We start from the raw sequence: 18,516 nt of genomic DNA on the forward strand, positions 1-18,516 counted from the left end.
GCATTTTTGTATTGTTTTTAACTTTCCTGTAGCGAAGTAGAGATAAATAAATGCTGATTGATTGATAACCTGATGAATTCTGACAGCTGAAGTAGTTTATTCCACCTCTTTACTCTCAAACCCTCCTCAGTTGGTTTAGCTCATATTTCTGGTCATCGTCTTTACTGTTCAGTCAGTTTGGTTGAATCTGAGCAGACAGTAAGAACCTGCTTACTGACGTAGGGAAACCACGCGTGCCCGTGTCAGCTGACAGCTGACAGACTCGTGTTTTTAAAGCAACATTTTTCGGCTGCAGAGCACGAGTCGTTGCTGCGGGATGACCTTACTTTGCTCTGAGCAGTCAAACTGGTTTCTATTTTTTGTCCGAACCTGATCCGATTTATTTCCGAGGCTCAGAAATAGTTTGCACCTGGTTGTGAACACTACATTTGGTCCTCTGGTGCAAAAGCAACCGATAGTTTAAACCACTTCTACTTTTCTTACACTGTCTTGTGACCAGATGTTGGGGGTTTACTGCAGGAAGTTTAAATGCAAATACCTCCCATCTGCTGCAGACGGGAGGTATTTGCATTTAAATGATCCCGACTCGCTGATTAAAGAAGCCCATATGGTCACAAGAAAAGCTTGTGAGAAAGTTCAATAATGCGTTGTAAAAACAATAAACCGAAATCAACTTGGCTCAGATGCAAATGAGGATAATTTATGCTAATACAACATCAGAGCCTGGTGCACAGAATGGATCAGAGATCAGGTGGGAAATCAAAGCCACATAAACTTCATCCTGTTTAATATTTGGCGCAGAAGTTGGGAACATTCATGCAGAAACAAACTTGCAAAGTGAACAAAGTTTATGCTGCTAAGTTATTTGTCCCGAGCTGCACTTTGAAAGCAGCAGGTGAACAATTTATTTTACAGTAGACTAGAAAAGCCAACACGGCCACGACCCAAACGTCCAATATACTGGAACTTTGTTATGATCCAAGCTAAAAAGAATGCCTTCATTTTGATATATAAACTGTATGGAAAGTCACAACTTTCTGCGACCCGTTTAGATTTTAAATATCGTTCCTTCTGCATGAGCCACGGAGCTCCAAACAGGGTTGGCTTTTCCTCATCGTTTCTGTCAAAATTCCATCGATTTCCATTCGTTTCTTTTTCAAATATTGTTTACGAGATGCAGCTAGGAAAAGTCAAAGCTGTTCCTGATCAGGCTGTGCGATGAGACAAAGGAAAAACACTGAACAGGTTAATAACGGTGCTTTAATAACTTAAAGCAGGCGTATTTTTATTGTAAGCCCCCAAACTCGTCCAGAGAAAACCTGATTTTTGTTGGAGGCTCTGTAGTCAAAGTGCAAATCCTGACAAGAAGAAGTCCTTAGAAACAGCAGTTCTGATAAATCCTTGTCAAACCAAGGCAGTAATTACAAAACATTTAACTTATCTTACAAGCACTGATTCGTTTTAAAACACAAAGAGCAGAACAGTAAAAGGCAGGAGGACAGATGAGTCGTGTCTAACTGAGCTTCCTCTGGGGCAGCACGGTGCGGTACAGAGAAGTTCCTTTAGCCTGGAAGAAAGTCAGGACCAGCTTGTTCCTGCTGACCTCAGCGTGAACGAAGCCTCCGAGCGTCGACGCCTGGCCCGTGAAGAACTTCAGAGACCCTTTGGGGACGTGGTTCCAGTGACGGATGTCGGGATCCAGGAAGTTCCCAGCGCCGCTCACCACGTAGCCCACCCCGGACTCCTCCAGGTACTGCGGAGAGACAAAGCAGTTATGTGTAAGTGAAGCGGGCGCGCACGTTTTACGGCCGCCGCGAAAACGCCGGGCTGACCTGCAGGTTGTGATCGTGACCGCAGAGGTACGCCGTGGCGTTGTACTTGAGGAGCAGAGGGCGGAGGCCCTGGAGCAAACACTCTGTGGGGCCGTGCTCGGACACGGACCACACCGGATAGTGGCCCGCCACCAACAGGAAGTCTGCTTTGGACCGCGCCAGCCGCTCCTGCAGCCAGACCAGCTGACGGTTCGCCTCCGCTGCGAGCAGGGGTCCTCTGGGCTTCTCGTCCACAAAGTCGTCCGAGTTGCCGCACAGCATCACCGTGTCCAGCATGACGATGGTCAGCGTCTTGCCCGTGTTGGGGATGTGGAAGTTTAGCTCGTAGTAATAAGATGGGAATCTCCTGATAAAGAAGGAGCCGTTAAAGTTTACTGCTTTCAGGAAGCTGTTTTTTGAAAAGTCACCTTCCTGAGCGGCTTACCATCTGTCAGACTTCTGAGTGTACTCAATCTGAGCTTTGACATTTCCTGCATGGTCATGGTTTCCAGCGACCACATACCAGGGGACTCTGAGGGACTTGGCGGTGTAGACTGTCTCGAAGGTTTCCTGACGGAGGACACTCAGATGAGCTTTTCCTCACAAGTTATCGCCTCGCACCAGACACTCGACTGACCTGAAACCGCGGGGAGTCGACGCTGTCCACACCTCTGTAGTAGAAGTTATCGCCCAGGGCCAGAATAAAGTCCGCTCCCATTTGCTCGGCTACTTTGCTCATTTCTTTAGCCGTGGTCTTCTGCACAGCGGTGACGTACGGCGGGTACGGCACCCCTCCCCAGTCGCCTACAGCCAGGAACTTGATGGAGGTTCTGTTTCCTGATTAAGGCACGAAACAAAAAACAAGTCACTTGAAGCAGGACTGAAACAAAAAAGCTCCTGACATGTCAGCGTGCTGTGATTAACATCTACCGCCGATGTCCTCCAGGTCTTGAAAGACGGTCGGAAAGCAGAAAGTCACGCTGACGGTGGCTGCCAAGATGGATAAAAGTGTGAACGCCATCTTCGAAGACGAGACAGACGACAGGTTAACAGCCAGCCTGAACGTAAATCAAAACAACAAAAAGAAGAAGTGTGGCGACAGCCAGTCACGATCTGTGCGAACAGAGGCAGGAGAAAAAAAATGTGGAATGACAAGCTAAGCCGCAGCTCAGCCTGCGCGCCCCTGCTTCCTCTTTCTGCGCTTTCAGTTGCACTGAAACAGCCTTACCTGGCGTCGAGCTGTGGCTGGCGCAGCACGCCCTGGAGGAGTTGACGGAGGCCAATCAATGGGGCTGAGGGGTCAGAGGTCACTGCCTAATGTAGCCTTTGAAGTAGAAAATGTTTACTTAAGATCAAATAGTCACTAAAATAAAAAAATACTGAAAGTCAGCACTGAAGTTTGAAAGTTTGGTACCTGTGCACAGAAACAGAAAGAGAAAACACTCACGGCTGATTAGAGGTGTGCTCCGGGCGCCTCCTTCCTCACGCAGCTCCTCTTCCTCCTGGTCTTTTATCAGCGCTGCAGGAGGAGCGGCCTCAGGAGGAGCCGCCGGGGGGCCACGCCGCCGAGGCATGATCATTGTTCACAGCCTGACTCAGAGCTGGGACCGAGGGGTCATCAGTGCCACATGCCAGACACAACATTTATTTTAGCTCCGCTCGAGCTCGTCCGCTTCTCGTTCTGCTTTTAGCTTTTTTTCCAAACATACGAACTTCTGCAAACTTTGGGCCGTTTTACTCAAACCAAAACATTTGGCTCCATCGGAAACAGCGTGTCACGACTTTTAGTATTCGCAACCTTTGTTGTTTTTGAATTATTTAACTTTGTTTACATTTTCCCCTGTAAATTCATTAAGATCTCTTCATTTTTCTTTAAAATATGAGCCTCTGACAGCAACTTCAGCAGATTTGCTCCGTTTTAGTTTTCTTATGCTAATGTAAGCTTTGTGCTGTTTTGCTAAATTTAGTGTTTAACCACAGTTTTCTACTTATTATTTTTTTTTGCTAATTTTAGCTTTTAGCTATGGCTTTTATTTATTTTAGTGTTTAACTACGGTTTAGCTGATGTTTGGCTGACTTTTAGCTAAGGTTTCACTAATTTTTGCTTTGTGATATTTTGCTAATTGTAGCTTTTAGCTATAGTTTTGCTACAATTAGCTTTTATCTACGGCTTATACTTAAGTGTTTAGCTACAGGTTTGCTACATCTAGCTTTTAGCTGAGGTTTTGTTAATTAGAGCTTTTGGCTACTGCCACTTTTAGATATGCTATTTTGGTTTCCGTTGTTTTAGACATTTTAGTTCATAGCTAAAGTTTTACTACATTTAGCTTTTCTCGAAGTTGTTGTTGATTTTAGCTCATTTTATCTTTCGGCACTGTTGAAATTTCTTGGCTTTTAGCTACATTAATGCCTATTTTAGGCTCTATTTTAACCTTAAGCTTCAGCAGTCGATCAGCGTTCTGTTTCAGCAGAAAATGTAATTTCTCCAGTTTTCGTTTCTCGTCGTTGCGTCAGAATCTGTCTCCATTTCTCACACTCCGGTCTTTGTTCTTCAACTTAAACAGAATCGTTAAAACCCTACGTGAGCAGCATGGAGGCATTTAAACTGTTTGACCGTTTCGTTTTTTTCTCCCCTGAGTAAATCAAGCTGATAACGCGAAGCTCTATCAGGCGGCCAGATAAAAACCACAGATCAAAGCTCAAAACTAAAAAACGGCTCCTGATTGTTCTGTTTTTAAACAAACACTCAGGTCTTCGAGCATTTAGAGGAAATATGGATAAAGTTTAATTGTTTTAAGTCTAATAAAGAAATTAGTTTCATTTATGGACTCTACATCTCATTTTGAGCTGCTTCTGCTTATAAATGGCTACAACTGAGTCATTTTTACAGATAAGGACCTAAAATTTGGCGTGTTAGTAGCTGAGCGTGAGCCCCAGCACATATTCTGAGGGCTCACAGATCACGCTTAACGCCGCCATTTCTCATCAGAAAATGAGTTGAGTTTAACACTCGGGCAGTAAAGGAAATAAAGGTTCTTTTAAGGAATCCGAGACCTTTAATTCTTTAAAAGTAATTAATTTAGATTAATAAACTAACTCTTTAACTCCAGTCTGTTGCTTCTATGATTGTTTAAAGTACAGTTTCTCCTCTTGAACCACAGCTGGACGTACGGCACGTGCCCCATTCAAACAAAAACAATTAAACTCTACATCTGCCGCAGAGAAGTCCAGATGTGGGGAAACATCTTCAGCGTCGGCCGTTCTCAGAGCTGCGGTCGCTTCTTCTTTCAAAGAAACGGGAAAGTCAAGTTTCAGAAACGACACGGAGCGTAATCAAACTGCTGAGGCCGAGGGTTTACTCAAACCAGGAGTAATTTAATGTCCTGTAAGGAAAGTCCGGAGCATCTTAACGACACCATTAAACATTTATTTCAAAACTACAAGCAGCCTCGAATCCGAATATTCTGCTAACGAACCGATACAGAAGCTCAAAGAAAGATCGCTCGTCTTAAAATGGGCGTGACGACGGGGCGTTAGAAGAAACTTTACCGACGATCTGGTGTCAAAAAACTACAAACAGTGGTAAAGAAACGGGGAACAGAAGTGGTTTCTGAGGGTCAGTTATCCACGCTGAAGACGAGCCGTGTGAGGCCAGAGGGTCAGTAGGTCGTGTTGTCACTGCTGAATCCAGAAAACGAGGCCTGGTTTTGTCCTTCGGCGCCCGGGTACATCCCGAACCCCGGCTGACCCCCCCAGGGCGCCTGGTCCCCCCAGCCTGAGCGAAGAGATCAAACCACGAGACACCTTTTATATTTATCCGCTCCGCAGCAGCTCAACAAACCCCCTGAATCTGCCTCTCCGCTCACCGTAGCTGTTGTACGTGTGTCCTCCTGTGACGGAGCTGGGATACGCTGTGCTGTACATGGAGAAATCCTCCCCCTGGTTCTGACTTTGGGTCAGCATCTTCTTCTTCTCGTCGCCGTAGCCGTAGCTGTACGGGCTCTGCTGATCGACGGGAGGCGGCATCGAGTGGTAGCCCTCCCCCTTCGTGCTGCTGGAGGCCGAAGCCGGCGGCGAGGAGAAGGTGGAGCTGCTCTCGGGGTAAAACGTGCCGTAGCTGCCGCCGCCACCGCCCGGTCCGCTCATTCCGGCACCTTTTCCCGTGGCGTTGTTACCGTACAGTTTATCTGAAAAGGCAGTGAAAACGAGACTTCAGCACTAATGATGTTATTTCACTTAACCTGAATGATTTTCTGCTTTTAATTTAAGATTATTATCCAGTGCAACTTAATGAAAAGGAAAAAAACAAAGCAGACGTCAGCCTCTGCTCGCTTTCCAACATTTCCCATCAACTCAGTATCTGATAAACAGAAAGGGATGGATATGAGTCAGCTGTAGTTTGAGTTTTTGGCATTCCGTAGAAACTGGGACATTTGTGGAATATTTGGGAATATTAACCCAGTTTCCAAACTGAGGATTGAATCTTTGAGAGGAACTCTGTGAGTCGATGGGATCAGGGAACAGCGTTATCGGCCGCCTTTCAGCGTCGGCCGATAACGTTTTTATGTCGGTCTGTTAGCAAAATATCACAAACTAAAGAAACTTGCAGAAAATTATCAATATATGTACATCTACAACTGATTAACAGCTAAAATAAAAAAAAATAAACTCCAGAAATGATTATAATTCAGTCAGTTTCACAGATTTTGAGTCAACATTTGATCGTCATTCAAACCAAAATGCTCCAACATCTCGCAGAAATCATGCACGACATTTAACACCAGGGGTGTCAAACTCCGTTCCTCGGGGGCCGCTCTCCTGCATGTTTTAGACGTCTTTAAAACACCTGGTTTATGGGCGTGCTCCTGGAGAACCTGATGATTTGGTAAGGAGGTGATTAAACCGTTTGAATCAGGTGTGTTGGAGCAGGAACACCTCGAGGCCTGGAGATTAACACCCCTGACACCCCTGATTTACACTCTACACAAAGAAAAAAGGGAGGGAACGTTCAGAAACTTACGATAGCCTGAGCCCCCGCTGCCCTCGTAGCTGTAGTTGGCTTTTAAAATAACGAGAAATCATTTAGTCAGTTTTCCCGAGCCGGCGAGGCTTGCAGCGAGTTGCTGGGAAATCTCTTACTCATGTTATAGCTTGGTCCTGTGGGAAACGGCCTGCCTCGGCCCCGGCCGCGGCCCCCTCGGTTGGGGCCCCAGCCGCGGGTCCCGGAGTCGGATGGGATGCCGCGGATGGTGCCAAATCCTGGGATGTGCTGTTGGAACAGGAAACGGTAAATGAAGCCAACCGGGAGGTGGACATTTTGAGGGTCGGCTGTCAAACAGGTTACCATGTCGGTGTAGGTGACGGTCTTCTTCACGGCGTTCTTGTTGTCGTCGGAGGCGCCGTCGTTGTTTGGGAACAGCTTCTCCAGAGCAGCGAGGGCAGCGTAGGCCTTCGCCTCCTTCTTGTTGAGCCCTTTCCCAGTGAACTTCTGCCCGTCCACTTCCACCTAAGAAGCCGGAAAAAGGAGGATAAAAGCCGAACATTTTTCCAGCCACGTTTCCAGCGTGGGTTTCTGCCGACTCACCTGTATGACGAAGCACTTTTCACGGTTGTTTCCTTTGTGTTTGGTCACCTCGTACTTCAGTTTGCGGCGCTTCTCGTTCAGCTCCATCACGGGATTCTTGCCGTTTTTTGTTAATATGTGACCCTGACCTGTCTGTTTACGAGAAATACATTTAAAAAAATATTACAGCACTATCCCGAGGAGGTCTTTTATTCTGATTGAACAACACACCGGTTCTGAATTAGCAGTCTGGGATTTAGCTTCAGCCGGTTTCTGGGTCCCACCAGAACCGCCGCCGCTGCCGCCGGAGTCCGGTTTCGCCTTCATCCCTGTTGGAAGACCAAGATCCTGCAGGACCTACGGGAAGTTAAAACATTCACTCATGTAGTTGCTGTTAAGGCCCACCTCAACACCACCAAACTACATGTTTTTTTTTTTCTGGTTATGTGTCTGGAAGCCGAGAACATCTCCTCAGCAATCTGTTCTTTTGTTTATTTTAGGCATTACAGAAGTTATTTGGCATTTTCTTGATGTTCACACTTGTTTTGATAAGACCTTACATTAGTAATATATTTTTAAGTAAAGCAAATAGCTTAAAGAAACAAACGTGCCATATTTAACTGGTCTACACCTCATGCTACTTTTCAGAACCTAAACACTACTTTGAACAAAATCCTCTTTAAAGTTCCTGCAGTGCAGATTTTAAACTGCACCCTCCAACCTGTAAATAGTCTTTAAATAAGTCCAACTCTTCTTCACCGTCCACCTTGCCTTCATCTTTGTGTCCTTCCCAGTACGCTGCCTTCTTCTGTATCCTCTGTACTGTAATGAACCTCCTCTTATAGAAATATCACCAGTTTCCTGCTCATCAGAAACATCTTTTCACCCCTCGGTGTATCAGAGGCCTGACAGACATTCTTGATTCCTGATGAAACATCTAACAGAGGGAAACTAAAACCAGTTTTTGCAGATCAAAATGAACCAGTCTTGCCTTGGCTGCGACGTTAAGTTTGGCGGCTCGTTTGGAAGGTCCCGTCGCCTCGTACGTCTTCCCGTTTAGGTCCACAGCCATCTTGAAGACCGGCACGTGGATGGGACCAGTTTGGGATACGAGCCGGTACTCCAGGCGAGGATTGTAATGGTTGAGACGCATCACGGCGTTTACGTTTGGGTCGTTTGTGACTGCAGGAAGAGAAACAGATTAACAGTTAAAAACATAAATCCCCCGCTGCTCTAAAGGTTATTTTAACGACACTTTTAATGAGTAAAACAGTAACTTTTAAATCCTACAACTTTTAAAGAACAACAATCAATCAAATAAGTTGAGGTGGGGTTTCCTTTTCTCCCGTTTCCTTTATGAGAACAATTATCACAAATCTGGGAGTGAAAATGGTTCCTTCTTTGAAACCAAACAATCATGCAAACAACAGTAAAATCCTGCTTCTATCAGCTGAGGGGATTGTAACACCTGCTTTTATAACGTCTCATTGTTTGTTTTCAGCCGACTCAAAACTCAGCGGCTCGATTTTTAACAGGTGCACAAACAAAAAAGGACGAATCCCCGATAAAAGGAAGATATATGTAGTTTTGTTATGTTAGTACATAAGATTTAATACTGACATAATTTCTTTGGGAGGTTCTCATCGAACTCGTTGAATTTTTGCTTCTTGAAGCTGCGACTGGGCTCTCCCTGTGCTTTCTGCATCTCCGAGTATAACCTCTTCGCTGGGAAGTTGAAGTGAGCGATGGGTAACAGGTGAGCTGCACGAAACAAGAGCAGCAAGCATGAGAGAGGATCATCTGATGAAAGAAGTGACCGCACTGAGAATCTCATCTACCTGGGCCTTCTTTGCTGCTGGTTCCCAAATTTCTTCTCAGCCTGCTCATCCCCAACACCTTGTGCATCTTCCCAAACGCACACAGCCTCAAGGCGAGCTGCAAAAAAACCCACAAGTTATCCAAAAGCTTATTGGTTTAATAATACGGTTGGAATGTGCGCCTGCATGCTTTCACCCTACCTGAGCACTCTGTGTGATGTTTTCACGCTGCTGCACGGTCAGAGACGCAGAGACGTCTGCGTCTTCCCTTTCACACGGATCTTTGATACCGGGGGAGTCTTTAAAAAGCAAAATCTATTAGTGCACTCTGGTTAGCGCCCGAAGGAAGATTTTTTTAGCTGACAGCTCCTTAAATCCCACCTTCTGAAAGGATTCCAGAGGAAATGCACTCCAAAACTCTGCGGAAGGATTCGCCTACTCCCATTTCTCTCTCAGCCGTCCCGACAGTCTTCTCCACCAGCAGTTCAAGGAGCTGCAGGAGGGGAGAAATAAAACAGCTTAAAGTGCTGCTGGGGGTAAACAAACAAACGTGAGCAGCTAAAAACATCAACTACTGAAGGTTTTCTGTGCCTCTTCCAGGTAAATTCAGACAGATTATGTGTCAACAACTAAATCAACAGATATTCAGTGAAACTAAATTAAAGGCCTAGCATTCCTTGAAGGAATGTTTTATTGTTTTTAAAATTGTTTTATGTTGTTAAAGACCCATCTGGCAAACTAGCTAAGGCTATAAATGTTACTGTGTTCAGTATTTGTTTACACTTAACACTTGTCCCCTCTCAATTAAACAATAAAAAAGAAAAGAATATCGCCTGCCGCCTTTCATGCCAAAGATTTAAACTAAAATCATCTTAAGACGAGACAGCTCAGAGAATACGTTGAGGGTGACCCTCAGCTACTACCACTCCCAGTTTTAGCTCAATATCTGTAAAACTGACCGAGTCACAGACATGTTTGTGCTGGTTAACGTTGATTAGCTGTGGCGGCCATCTTATAAAGTTAATGAGTTGCAGATAAACATCCAATGATTACTTTGCGAGTTTCGTTGAGATCCATCCAGCGGTTCACGAGAGATTTCGCTAACACTACAGACAGATGAAGACGCACACACACGCAAAAGCATTATCTCCCGCCTTCAGCGGTGGGCGATAACAGGTGGAAATCACTGATAAAACATGTAAATGTGCAAACAGACGAGAACAACAACGTGTCATTAGCATAATTTGATCCGATGTGCGATTTTATTTGAAAAACGAGTTTCTCACCCATCCCGAGAGGGGCATCCAGGTCGGGACTCGGTTACACAAATCCCTGAAGATCCGGATCACGACCACAGCAGAAATCTTATCGCTAACTTTAGCCTGGGGCACAAAACAAAACCCAGTTCAGTGGGAGGGCCCCGCCGCCCCTGACGTGACCGTACCTCTGTGCTTTCTGAGTTTCCGTGAAATGATTCAGAAAACCAAGCAAGCACAGAAGAGTTAAGAACTACTGAGCCATCTTGCGTCAAATTCAATGCTTGTATCAATACCAATGCTTTACCCACTTCTGTCATTGGTACTGAACAGCACATCATCCTTCAAGTTTTTTAAATTTTGCAATCTTAAGATCCCAAACTACACTTAAAAGCCAATAGCTGTCATTGTCTCTAGAATGACAGAAAACAGAAGGTCAGATCACTTAAGGAAACTCTTCAATTTTATGTGCAAATAAGGACGTGAATGCAAACCTGAAACCACTTGGCGTGGCGAAGAGACGCCAAGGCAGAGAGGCATTTCTGCCTGTCCAGCACGTCCGGCGGATGGTCGACTGTTTGCGTTTCTACTGACGAGGTGGGATAAGAAGAAAAGGTACAGTTTGACCAAGGGGGTTGGTTCTGTCTTGCAGCTCGAGGAGTAGCAGCGTTTCCCGAAGCAACAGCAGCAGGAAGGAAGAGGGGTCCCCAAAGTAGCTAATCCTCGGTTTTCAGTCTTAAAGCTCTAAGATAACTCATCCAGCTTGTGAGGAAGTAGAAATACTGTCATGGCCTGAGCGTTACTCACATCACTGCATGTAGTGAAAGTGTGTTAACTCCACTACAGTAAATACCCCCGTCCCTCAGCCCCACGGCTTGGGTTTGCTGCTACCCCTCACTTCCTGAGACAGTGCGTCCAGTTGGTCAAAGGTCCAGCGCTCCTACAAAACTTGACAACTATAAGGCAATCAGTTGTAAATCACAAGCATTTGAAGTTTACGTCTGACCCACACTGCAGCAAAACTGATTTGTCCCCGTTTTGAAAGCGGCTCTAAAAAAAAAAAAAAAAAAGGTCTCCAAAAAAAAACCCGGGAACGCAAAGAGTCGGACCAGGTTTGTCCTCGATTATCGTTTCTATTTAAATGGTCGGCGGCAACGGATTTATTCCTAACTGAGGCGAGTTGTTCGAGTAAAAACGATTTAATAGATCCGCCCGGACGCTTTACAAACAGTGTCAGTCCTGGATTGTGCTTTAATGACTACGATGGTTTTTTAAAGGTTTCAACCCACAACTTTAGTGTGGATTACGGCGAACGAAAAAAAAAACTGAAGTTCTTTTTTGGTATGGTTCTGTAAACGAGACTCCAAAACTACCCCTCTGACCCGAGCGATACAGGTGTGAACGGCCCTAATATGCACTGAAAACGCTTTTGCTCACCTTCAGAGGCAGATTAAAGCGGTCCAGACCACAGTCATGGTGCTACTTTTATTTTTTTTTAAAATGCAATGTTCCATTTGTTTAAGTGGACTTAAAACCTGAACTGGAACCACCCGACAGGAAACGTTGGTCTTATTCTGACTTCAACCTCTTGGTTCTCATCAGAGGTCTAGATACAGTACATATCATAGGTTATAATAAGTCCACTTCAGATAAAAATCTGGAAGTTGAAGCTGGAACTGAACCAGGTTTCCTGCCGGCTGGTTCCAGTAAAACCTTTAAGCCTCCTCCACGTCAACAAACAGGACATTAAAAACACTCCTCAGATGTTTTTCAGGCGCGGATTCACGTAGCTTTTACCTAGCTGCTGTACGTTCAAATGACTTTTTTTTAATGAGTTTAATTGTAATTAGGTATTTAGTTATTTCATGCTTTAAAAAAAAGGCACCATGACTGCGTGCGGGGGAGTAGGCGAGACTTTAAGCCTATTTTACGGCAGCTTGTGTAAACCCGTTCCTGCTGCCTTCAATTCCCAACAACGAGAGACAGCGGGCACAGATGGTCTATTAGTATGTCTATTTTACGCCCAATTACAGATAAAAAAAACAACCATCATTTAAAAAATTCTGAAGATACAGCTTCCCCCGCCAGCAAAGGTTTATCACCTTTTTATCATCTAATTCCTTCTCTGTTTTGTCTGGATCAGAGTCGACTGCAGGAGAAGCTGTGGTGAGTTTCTCTTTAGTTTCTTTGTTCTGGTTGTTTTTGGAGCCGACTAGACCCGCTGTGGTCACCGCAAGCTGTAATCTGAGCAGCGTTAAGTCGCCTAATTAAACTTAGCGCTGATGCTACGTTCCCAGTGAAGCCGTGTAACACAGACGACGGCTGTCAGCGTCTTTCACTCCGGTGGATTTTACAGGTTAAACGTTGAGCTCCGTGAAGTCACTAATCATCGTATTATATGTATCTGTTAGATAATTAAATTCATCAAGAGATAAAACTACAAAGATGTGATTCGAATGGCTTTGAACTGCTTTAAAAGATCAAATGCCTAAATTTATTGTAATTTTTAGAGAAACATCCTGTTTGTTGACCAGTTCAGGGTCTGCATTTAACTATCAAGTGTGAACACTCCCATTTAGAGCTGATCACTTGCAATCAAAACCTCTAAGATGGATGTTAATGCTCGGTTTGAACAGGGCCTTATACCAAACTTTAGACTTTTTGTTAAAACAGCCCACGCCATTTAACCAAAGCCCCACCAACGCTCAACAAACCACATTTATTTAACAATGCTGTGATTTATAGTTTTAGAAATCAGTATTTCTTTGTCCGTCAAATTGAAATTCTCCCATACCAACCCACAAAAATCCCTTCCTTGTGCATCAGTTTTGCAGCAACTGGGTCCAAATGTACATGTGCACCATCATGGGCATGCAAGACGCGCTTTGACCAGTTATGCCTAAAAGATTGTGGACTTTTAACATAAAAAAACAAAAATAAGCAGATTTTTTTAATGTGTGATAAAAGTTCTGTCATTAACAATATGAACAGAATATATCAGCACCTAGTTTATCACAAAACGACGCCAAGACCGTCGAGCAAGAGAGAAGCCCAGTTTAACTGGTTGTTCAGTGGCTCCGGTCTGAAAGAGTCACTGCACAAGCACCACTGACGTGTAATGAAGTGCAAACAAGTTCTGTGAGGTAAAACCCACAATTACAGATGAGCGGCGCAGCAGAGCAGGCCTCTGAGAGCCGAGGTCTATCTGGAAATCAGACCAGCATACTCACCTTCCTTCTCTGCTGCCGAACTCATCAGCTCCGTCCGGACGCAAGGCGAAGTCAGGTGGATGAAAAGACACGGCACTGTGTCCTTCGTGCGCTTCACGATAACAGCAGCATCATTAGGACTTGGGTTTACTGTGTAGGTTCCAGCAGAAATCACCTATTAACACAAAGGTAATAATCAGAGCGATATATCCTAACATGCCACAAAGCAGCGGCAGGATTTCCTCCTTACCTCCAGCTGTTTTGTTAACCTTTCAGCCACTTCTGTAAGCAGAGTGGTTGTTGGCCAGCTGGAACAAAGTAAGACCAGATCCAGGGCCTTGTCTCCTTTCAGCAGGAGTCCTTTGGCGACGGGGCCGATCCTCATAACGCCACGCAAGATACGCTCGTCACTACATTTAGGAAAAAAAACAGCACATAAAACGTCTTTCTGCCCAACTTTATCTGAACAAATCAAATGCTTCTTGGAATTTTAGCTACAAATGTTTGCTTTGGGACAAATCACTATTACTCCAAAAAGACAAACTCCCATTTCATGTTTTGATCATAAAGATCATAACGCAGTGTGACGCTTAAAGCCTAATTCGTACATCGCGACATACAGAAGGGAAACGAGGAAGACAAATCTAATGCACAGTCAGAAAGAACAAGGAGCATCTTCATTGATACACTAAAACTCCCAAAGATGAGTATCAGGGTTGAGAAAATATGACTGACAGTTTTAATACTCTTATACTCTTTTAATCTTCCTGAGCTGTGACTGTTGCAGACTAGCTGTCGACGCAAAATTGCAAGAAAATTGTGAGAAAATAGGTAAAGTTTCTGTTGTAGCCTCACTGACTTCTATTTGCAACCAAGCGACATGCGAACCGCATTTTGAGTAGTTAAGTTTTTTTTTTACAATCCTGGCCTGTATTCATGTGCCAAGCACACAAAAATCTGTACTCTCGGCCGTGCACATTATTTCGCTTGTCATGCATTTATACTCACTCAAATTAACATCAGACCATTACCTCCCTGCCTCTGCAGGTCCACAGTCACCGTTATGGCCGTCCATCTGGTCGGAAACACTCTTAAGAGCACACTCTACGTGAGAAACTATCGTCTGCACAACCTCCAGCTCCTCTGCTGAGGGGTACACTTCAGAGTGTTTGGCCATTATAATGCGATCATGTGGCCCGGTGCTCTTCTGAGGAGGCTCCTTGATTGAAAACAGGAAGACAACAACAAAAATAATTTCTTTAAATACTAAATCATTGCATTAGTTCTGTACTTATTGTTCACAACTTATATCTGTGGCAATAAAAGAGATTTTGCTTTACTGAGCTAAATGGGAGTAAAATAATGTAAAAATTCAAGACTACTTTGAAGGATTACAAGACATTCTGATGCCACAGAAGAAAAATATAAAGAAATAAGGGGCTGTTCAAGACTTCTGCACAGCACTGACGATTACAAAAGCTAAGTGTTATGAAAAGGACGGAAGAAAAACCTTTTCTTGATGACGTAGTTCCTGTTGATCCTCCATATTTTCCTCCGCATTTTCAATAGAAGTGATGTAGTCGTGGTACTGTCTCAGCTCCTCCTCGTAGAACAGGCAGTCGTACCAATAACGCAACTCCTCGTATCTGAAAGGATCCAACATTAAAACGAGAATCTCAGAAACGAGGCACAATTTTAGAGCAATCAATACGTGACACTTTTGGCAAAGGGGCTGGTACTATACAGTCACTATTCCAGAAACTGAGTCAGATCTCAAAATTTCTTCAACTCTGAGCACAGAGGACTGATGATTTCTACAGCAACAAGTGACAAGTTAAAAAGAGTCTTCAGAATACTTGGAGCTGAAATATAATTGAATCTGTGGAAGATTGGCTGTGAAGTCTCTGCATTCTTGGAGGCTTTGAGAGAAAAAGACAAGAATGCTTGTGTTTTTATGAGTAATTAGTGTACAATCCACATAGAGTTTTGGGAGTAAGAAGAGTTGTTTTTCAAAAGATTTGGGCATCCATCTGGTCGGAAACAACAATGAAGCACCCACTGAACCATTCATCATACAGTATAATCAGGTTCCTTTTAATGAAGGCTGCTAACACAGCCTTCTCAAGTTGCATCAGCGCAGTGGTGCCCAATCCTGATCCTGGAGGGCCACTATCCTGCATGTTTTAGATGTTTCTCAGCTGTGACACACTTTATTTGAATGACTGAGTGATTAACAGGCTTCTGCAGAACTTGAAGACCTGCTGAGGAGCAAAGAAACGGTGCAAACATGCAGGATAGTTTCCCTCCAGGACCAGGACTGAACAGAGCTGCATTAGCACATTTAAAGACAGGTATTTGGCGTTATCTTTTAGTAATTCCCTCTTGCTTGGACTTCTAAAAAATGCAATGCAAAGCGCAGGATAAATACAACAAGCATGCTTCCCAACACTTCATGTTTGCTGTGCATGAGGAAAAACAGTGCATGCTGTCAGTGCACCTGTAAAAATCCTCGGGAATGAGGCGGTGACCCTGTTGGATCAGACTGTCCCAATACAGCAGCTCCTCGTAGGCCTGCTGCTCGTCCCACGCCATCACTGCAGCCATCTTGTCACGACTGCACTTCACGAGGACGCCTCCTGCTTTGCCAAATGAAAAAAATGTCAACGTTCAGCAATGCTCTGTTGGACGGATATAGGCAGGGAAGAGGTCATTGATATCATTACGTGTCAGTTACTTGCACGCAAGCGTCACTAAGTGGCAGCTAACGTTAGCGGCTAATATATAAACATCGAGCAGAAAGGATGAAAACAGGTCGTTTAGACAAAAATTATGAATTTGTGCATGAATGCTCGACCTCTCAACAGACTTAATGTGTGATTAAAGACATCAATAAATGTGGTAACTATAGACTGAATGTTCGCGTGATGTTCATAATCACGTTAGCTACTAGCTAGCATGACCGCTAATGTAAATGGGTCGAGTTCTGTTTAAGCTACCGCGGCTCACCTTCCTCGGAGAACAACGTAATAGTTGTAGACCTTTTTATGAGAACGTGGCCACCTTTTCCTTAATGTTCTTTCGGAAGGTTTCACAGCCGTTAAAACCCAAACAGCGTCCTCCGAGTGAGAGGAGAACCCACTTGCTTCTTTTTATTTGATGTGATGCAGCAGCCGGTGACCGCAGTTCATTGATTCAATGGTCGCCCCCTGCTGGTACGGAGCGGGACTGCAGGTTTATTTTTTTATATATTTTTTATTTTTTTATATATTTTTTTATTTTTTTTTACAGCATCGTGACCAAAATGCTGCGCGGAGTTTACAGTACAAAACTTAAAGTACAACGAAACACCACATAAAGCAACAACTAAAAGAGAATTTAAGATAAATCATAATAAGTCATAAGTAGAGCTTGGACTGAAACCCGGAAGTTGAAGTCGGTATGAGTTTTAAGCTCCGCCCACTTCCATGTAAACAAACAAAAAAAAACCCACTTTTCAGTCAATTACTCTTATTGTTCTTACATTCCTACTATATGTTCAAACACTATTATCTTTTCATACATGTTTACCTGTAATTAATTATTTCAAGGTCATATAAGACTATGATTGTGGTCAGGGGAGAGGTAGGCAGGACTTAAAACCCCCTCATCATTAATGAGCAGACTCTGGATCCAAAAATACAACATGGCAGACTCTGTAAACTGGTTCCTGCTGGCCTCAATTCCCAAACGGAGTGGTACAGTTAGTCTATTAGTACAGGCATATGTTTGCACAGCAGTCTAGGAAATAAATGCTGGATTTCCACTGTTAGATATGTCCTAAAGTAAAGGTAAGTCCTAAAGAGAAACAGAGGATTGTTGCTCAACGGCCTTTATCGGCTGTTTGAAGCCCTGCCATAGTGTGAGCAGTTTACTGACAGCTGCTGCATGCTTACACATCAAGGTTGCATTACACCCACAGAATCACTCGCTTGAACCAGTTAAAGCCACTTTTTTGCGACACATAGTATGATTACTGATATAATTTAAGGACGGACGAAGCCTAGGATCTATATGAGTCAATACTTCCTTTATTCGTGGCTTCTGCTTCTGGCTTTATCCTTAAAATGTTGTAGACAGAAGCCCCAGCACTGGCCTTGTAATAATTCTCTGCCTTATTAGAATAAATAGTTAAACTCAAGCTCTTTTGTAGCATCATCCTTAAAAAGTCCAAGACAAGTTAAATTTTTATTGTTTGTATGGTGACTGTCAGTGCAGGAACACCAAGGTAAAGTAATGGAACTCAGACAGCAATAAGAAGATGTTTCTGTTTTTATTTGCCTTACTGGTGCTGTTGGCTCGTTGTCTATGACAGGAAAATTTGTATGTTAGTTTATCTGGAGGCAGACAGTTTTCTGGGTAGTTCTTTGAATAAAATTCCTACAGCAGATGGATTGTCTCTGACAGAGAGATCATGCAGATCTTTGGAATTAGAGGACAAATATGTTCCAGACGAGAGAAAAAAAAAAAAAAACCTTGCCGAGGAGGAGAGAAGCCTTGGATCAATAGTATTTTAAAGAGGCGGTACACCTCCTTTATAACTTGCTGGATATTTATTGTATTTATGATGCAGAACCAGTGAAAACCCACACTGAGTGAAGCCTGAATCAAAACACTCATCTGTGTTCTGTATTCATAAGGTTATTATTTGCATAGCCTTTGTGGAATATCCTTTGTGATTTGTCATCGTCTGTTGAAAGTGAAGTGCAGCGTGACTCAGCAGGAGATCACATCTCCTCAGAGAAAATATGAACAGCACACTCAGTAAAACCAAAGCGTCAAACAACATCCAACTCAAATACTCGCTGCTGTCGTTAAAGAACA

General features: G+C 43.8%; 2 protein-coding genes across 3 annotated transcripts; both read right to left on the bottom strand.

The window, feature by feature from the left end:
- Nucleotides 1-1,241: 1,241 nt before the first annotated feature.
- acp5a (acid phosphatase 5a, tartrate resistant) lies at nt 1,242-3,418 on the bottom strand. Of its 2 annotated transcripts, none has more exons than XM_017416870.3 (7): nt 3,259-3,418; nt 3,040-3,135; nt 2,742-2,832; nt 2,449-2,648; nt 2,257-2,381; nt 1,833-2,178; nt 1,242-1,753 (listed from the first exon to the last, which is right to left on the bottom strand). In XM_017416870.3, exons 3-7 carry the CDS (start codon nt 2,830-2,832, stop codon nt 1,514-1,516), a joined length of 1,002 nt encoding a protein of 333 aa, XP_017272359.1. In that variant the 5' UTR covers nt 3,040-3,135; nt 3,259-3,418; the 3' UTR covers nt 1,242-1,513. The 2 variants fall into 2 exon arrangements, with proteins under 2 accessions (XP_017272359.1, XP_017272357.1); XM_017416868.3 differs by having other exon boundaries at nt 2,742-2,869; nt 3,259-3,417.
- A 1,747-nt stretch (nt 3,419-5,165) lies between these two features.
- Nucleotides 5,166-16,831, bottom strand: LOC108236377 (interleukin enhancer-binding factor 3). Its single transcript, XM_017416985.3, has 20 exons — nt 16,663-16,831; nt 16,154-16,292; nt 15,167-15,302; nt 14,688-14,875; nt 13,907-14,066; nt 13,678-13,831; nt 10,942-11,036; nt 10,478-10,573; nt 9,573-9,684; nt 9,393-9,490; nt 9,213-9,309; nt 8,995-9,135; nt 8,366-8,556; nt 7,606-7,731; nt 7,396-7,527; nt 7,156-7,317; nt 6,951-7,080; nt 6,832-6,870; nt 5,678-5,998; nt 5,166-5,586 (listed from the first exon to the last, which is right to left on the bottom strand). The coding sequence occupies exons 2-20, from the start codon at nt 16,258-16,260 to the stop codon at nt 5,471-5,473; spliced, it is 2,601 nt and encodes an 866-aa protein (XP_017272474.1). The 5' UTR covers nt 16,261-16,292; nt 16,663-16,831; the 3' UTR covers nt 5,166-5,470.
- Nucleotides 16,832-18,516: the final 1,685 nt, after the last annotated feature.

The sequence above is a fragment of the Kryptolebias marmoratus genome, linkage group LG3 (assembly GCF_001649575.2).
Source record: "Kryptolebias marmoratus isolate JLee-2015 linkage group LG3, ASM164957v2, whole genome shotgun sequence".
Lineage (NCBI taxonomy): Eukaryota > Metazoa > Chordata > Actinopteri > Cyprinodontiformes > Rivulidae > Kryptolebias > Kryptolebias marmoratus.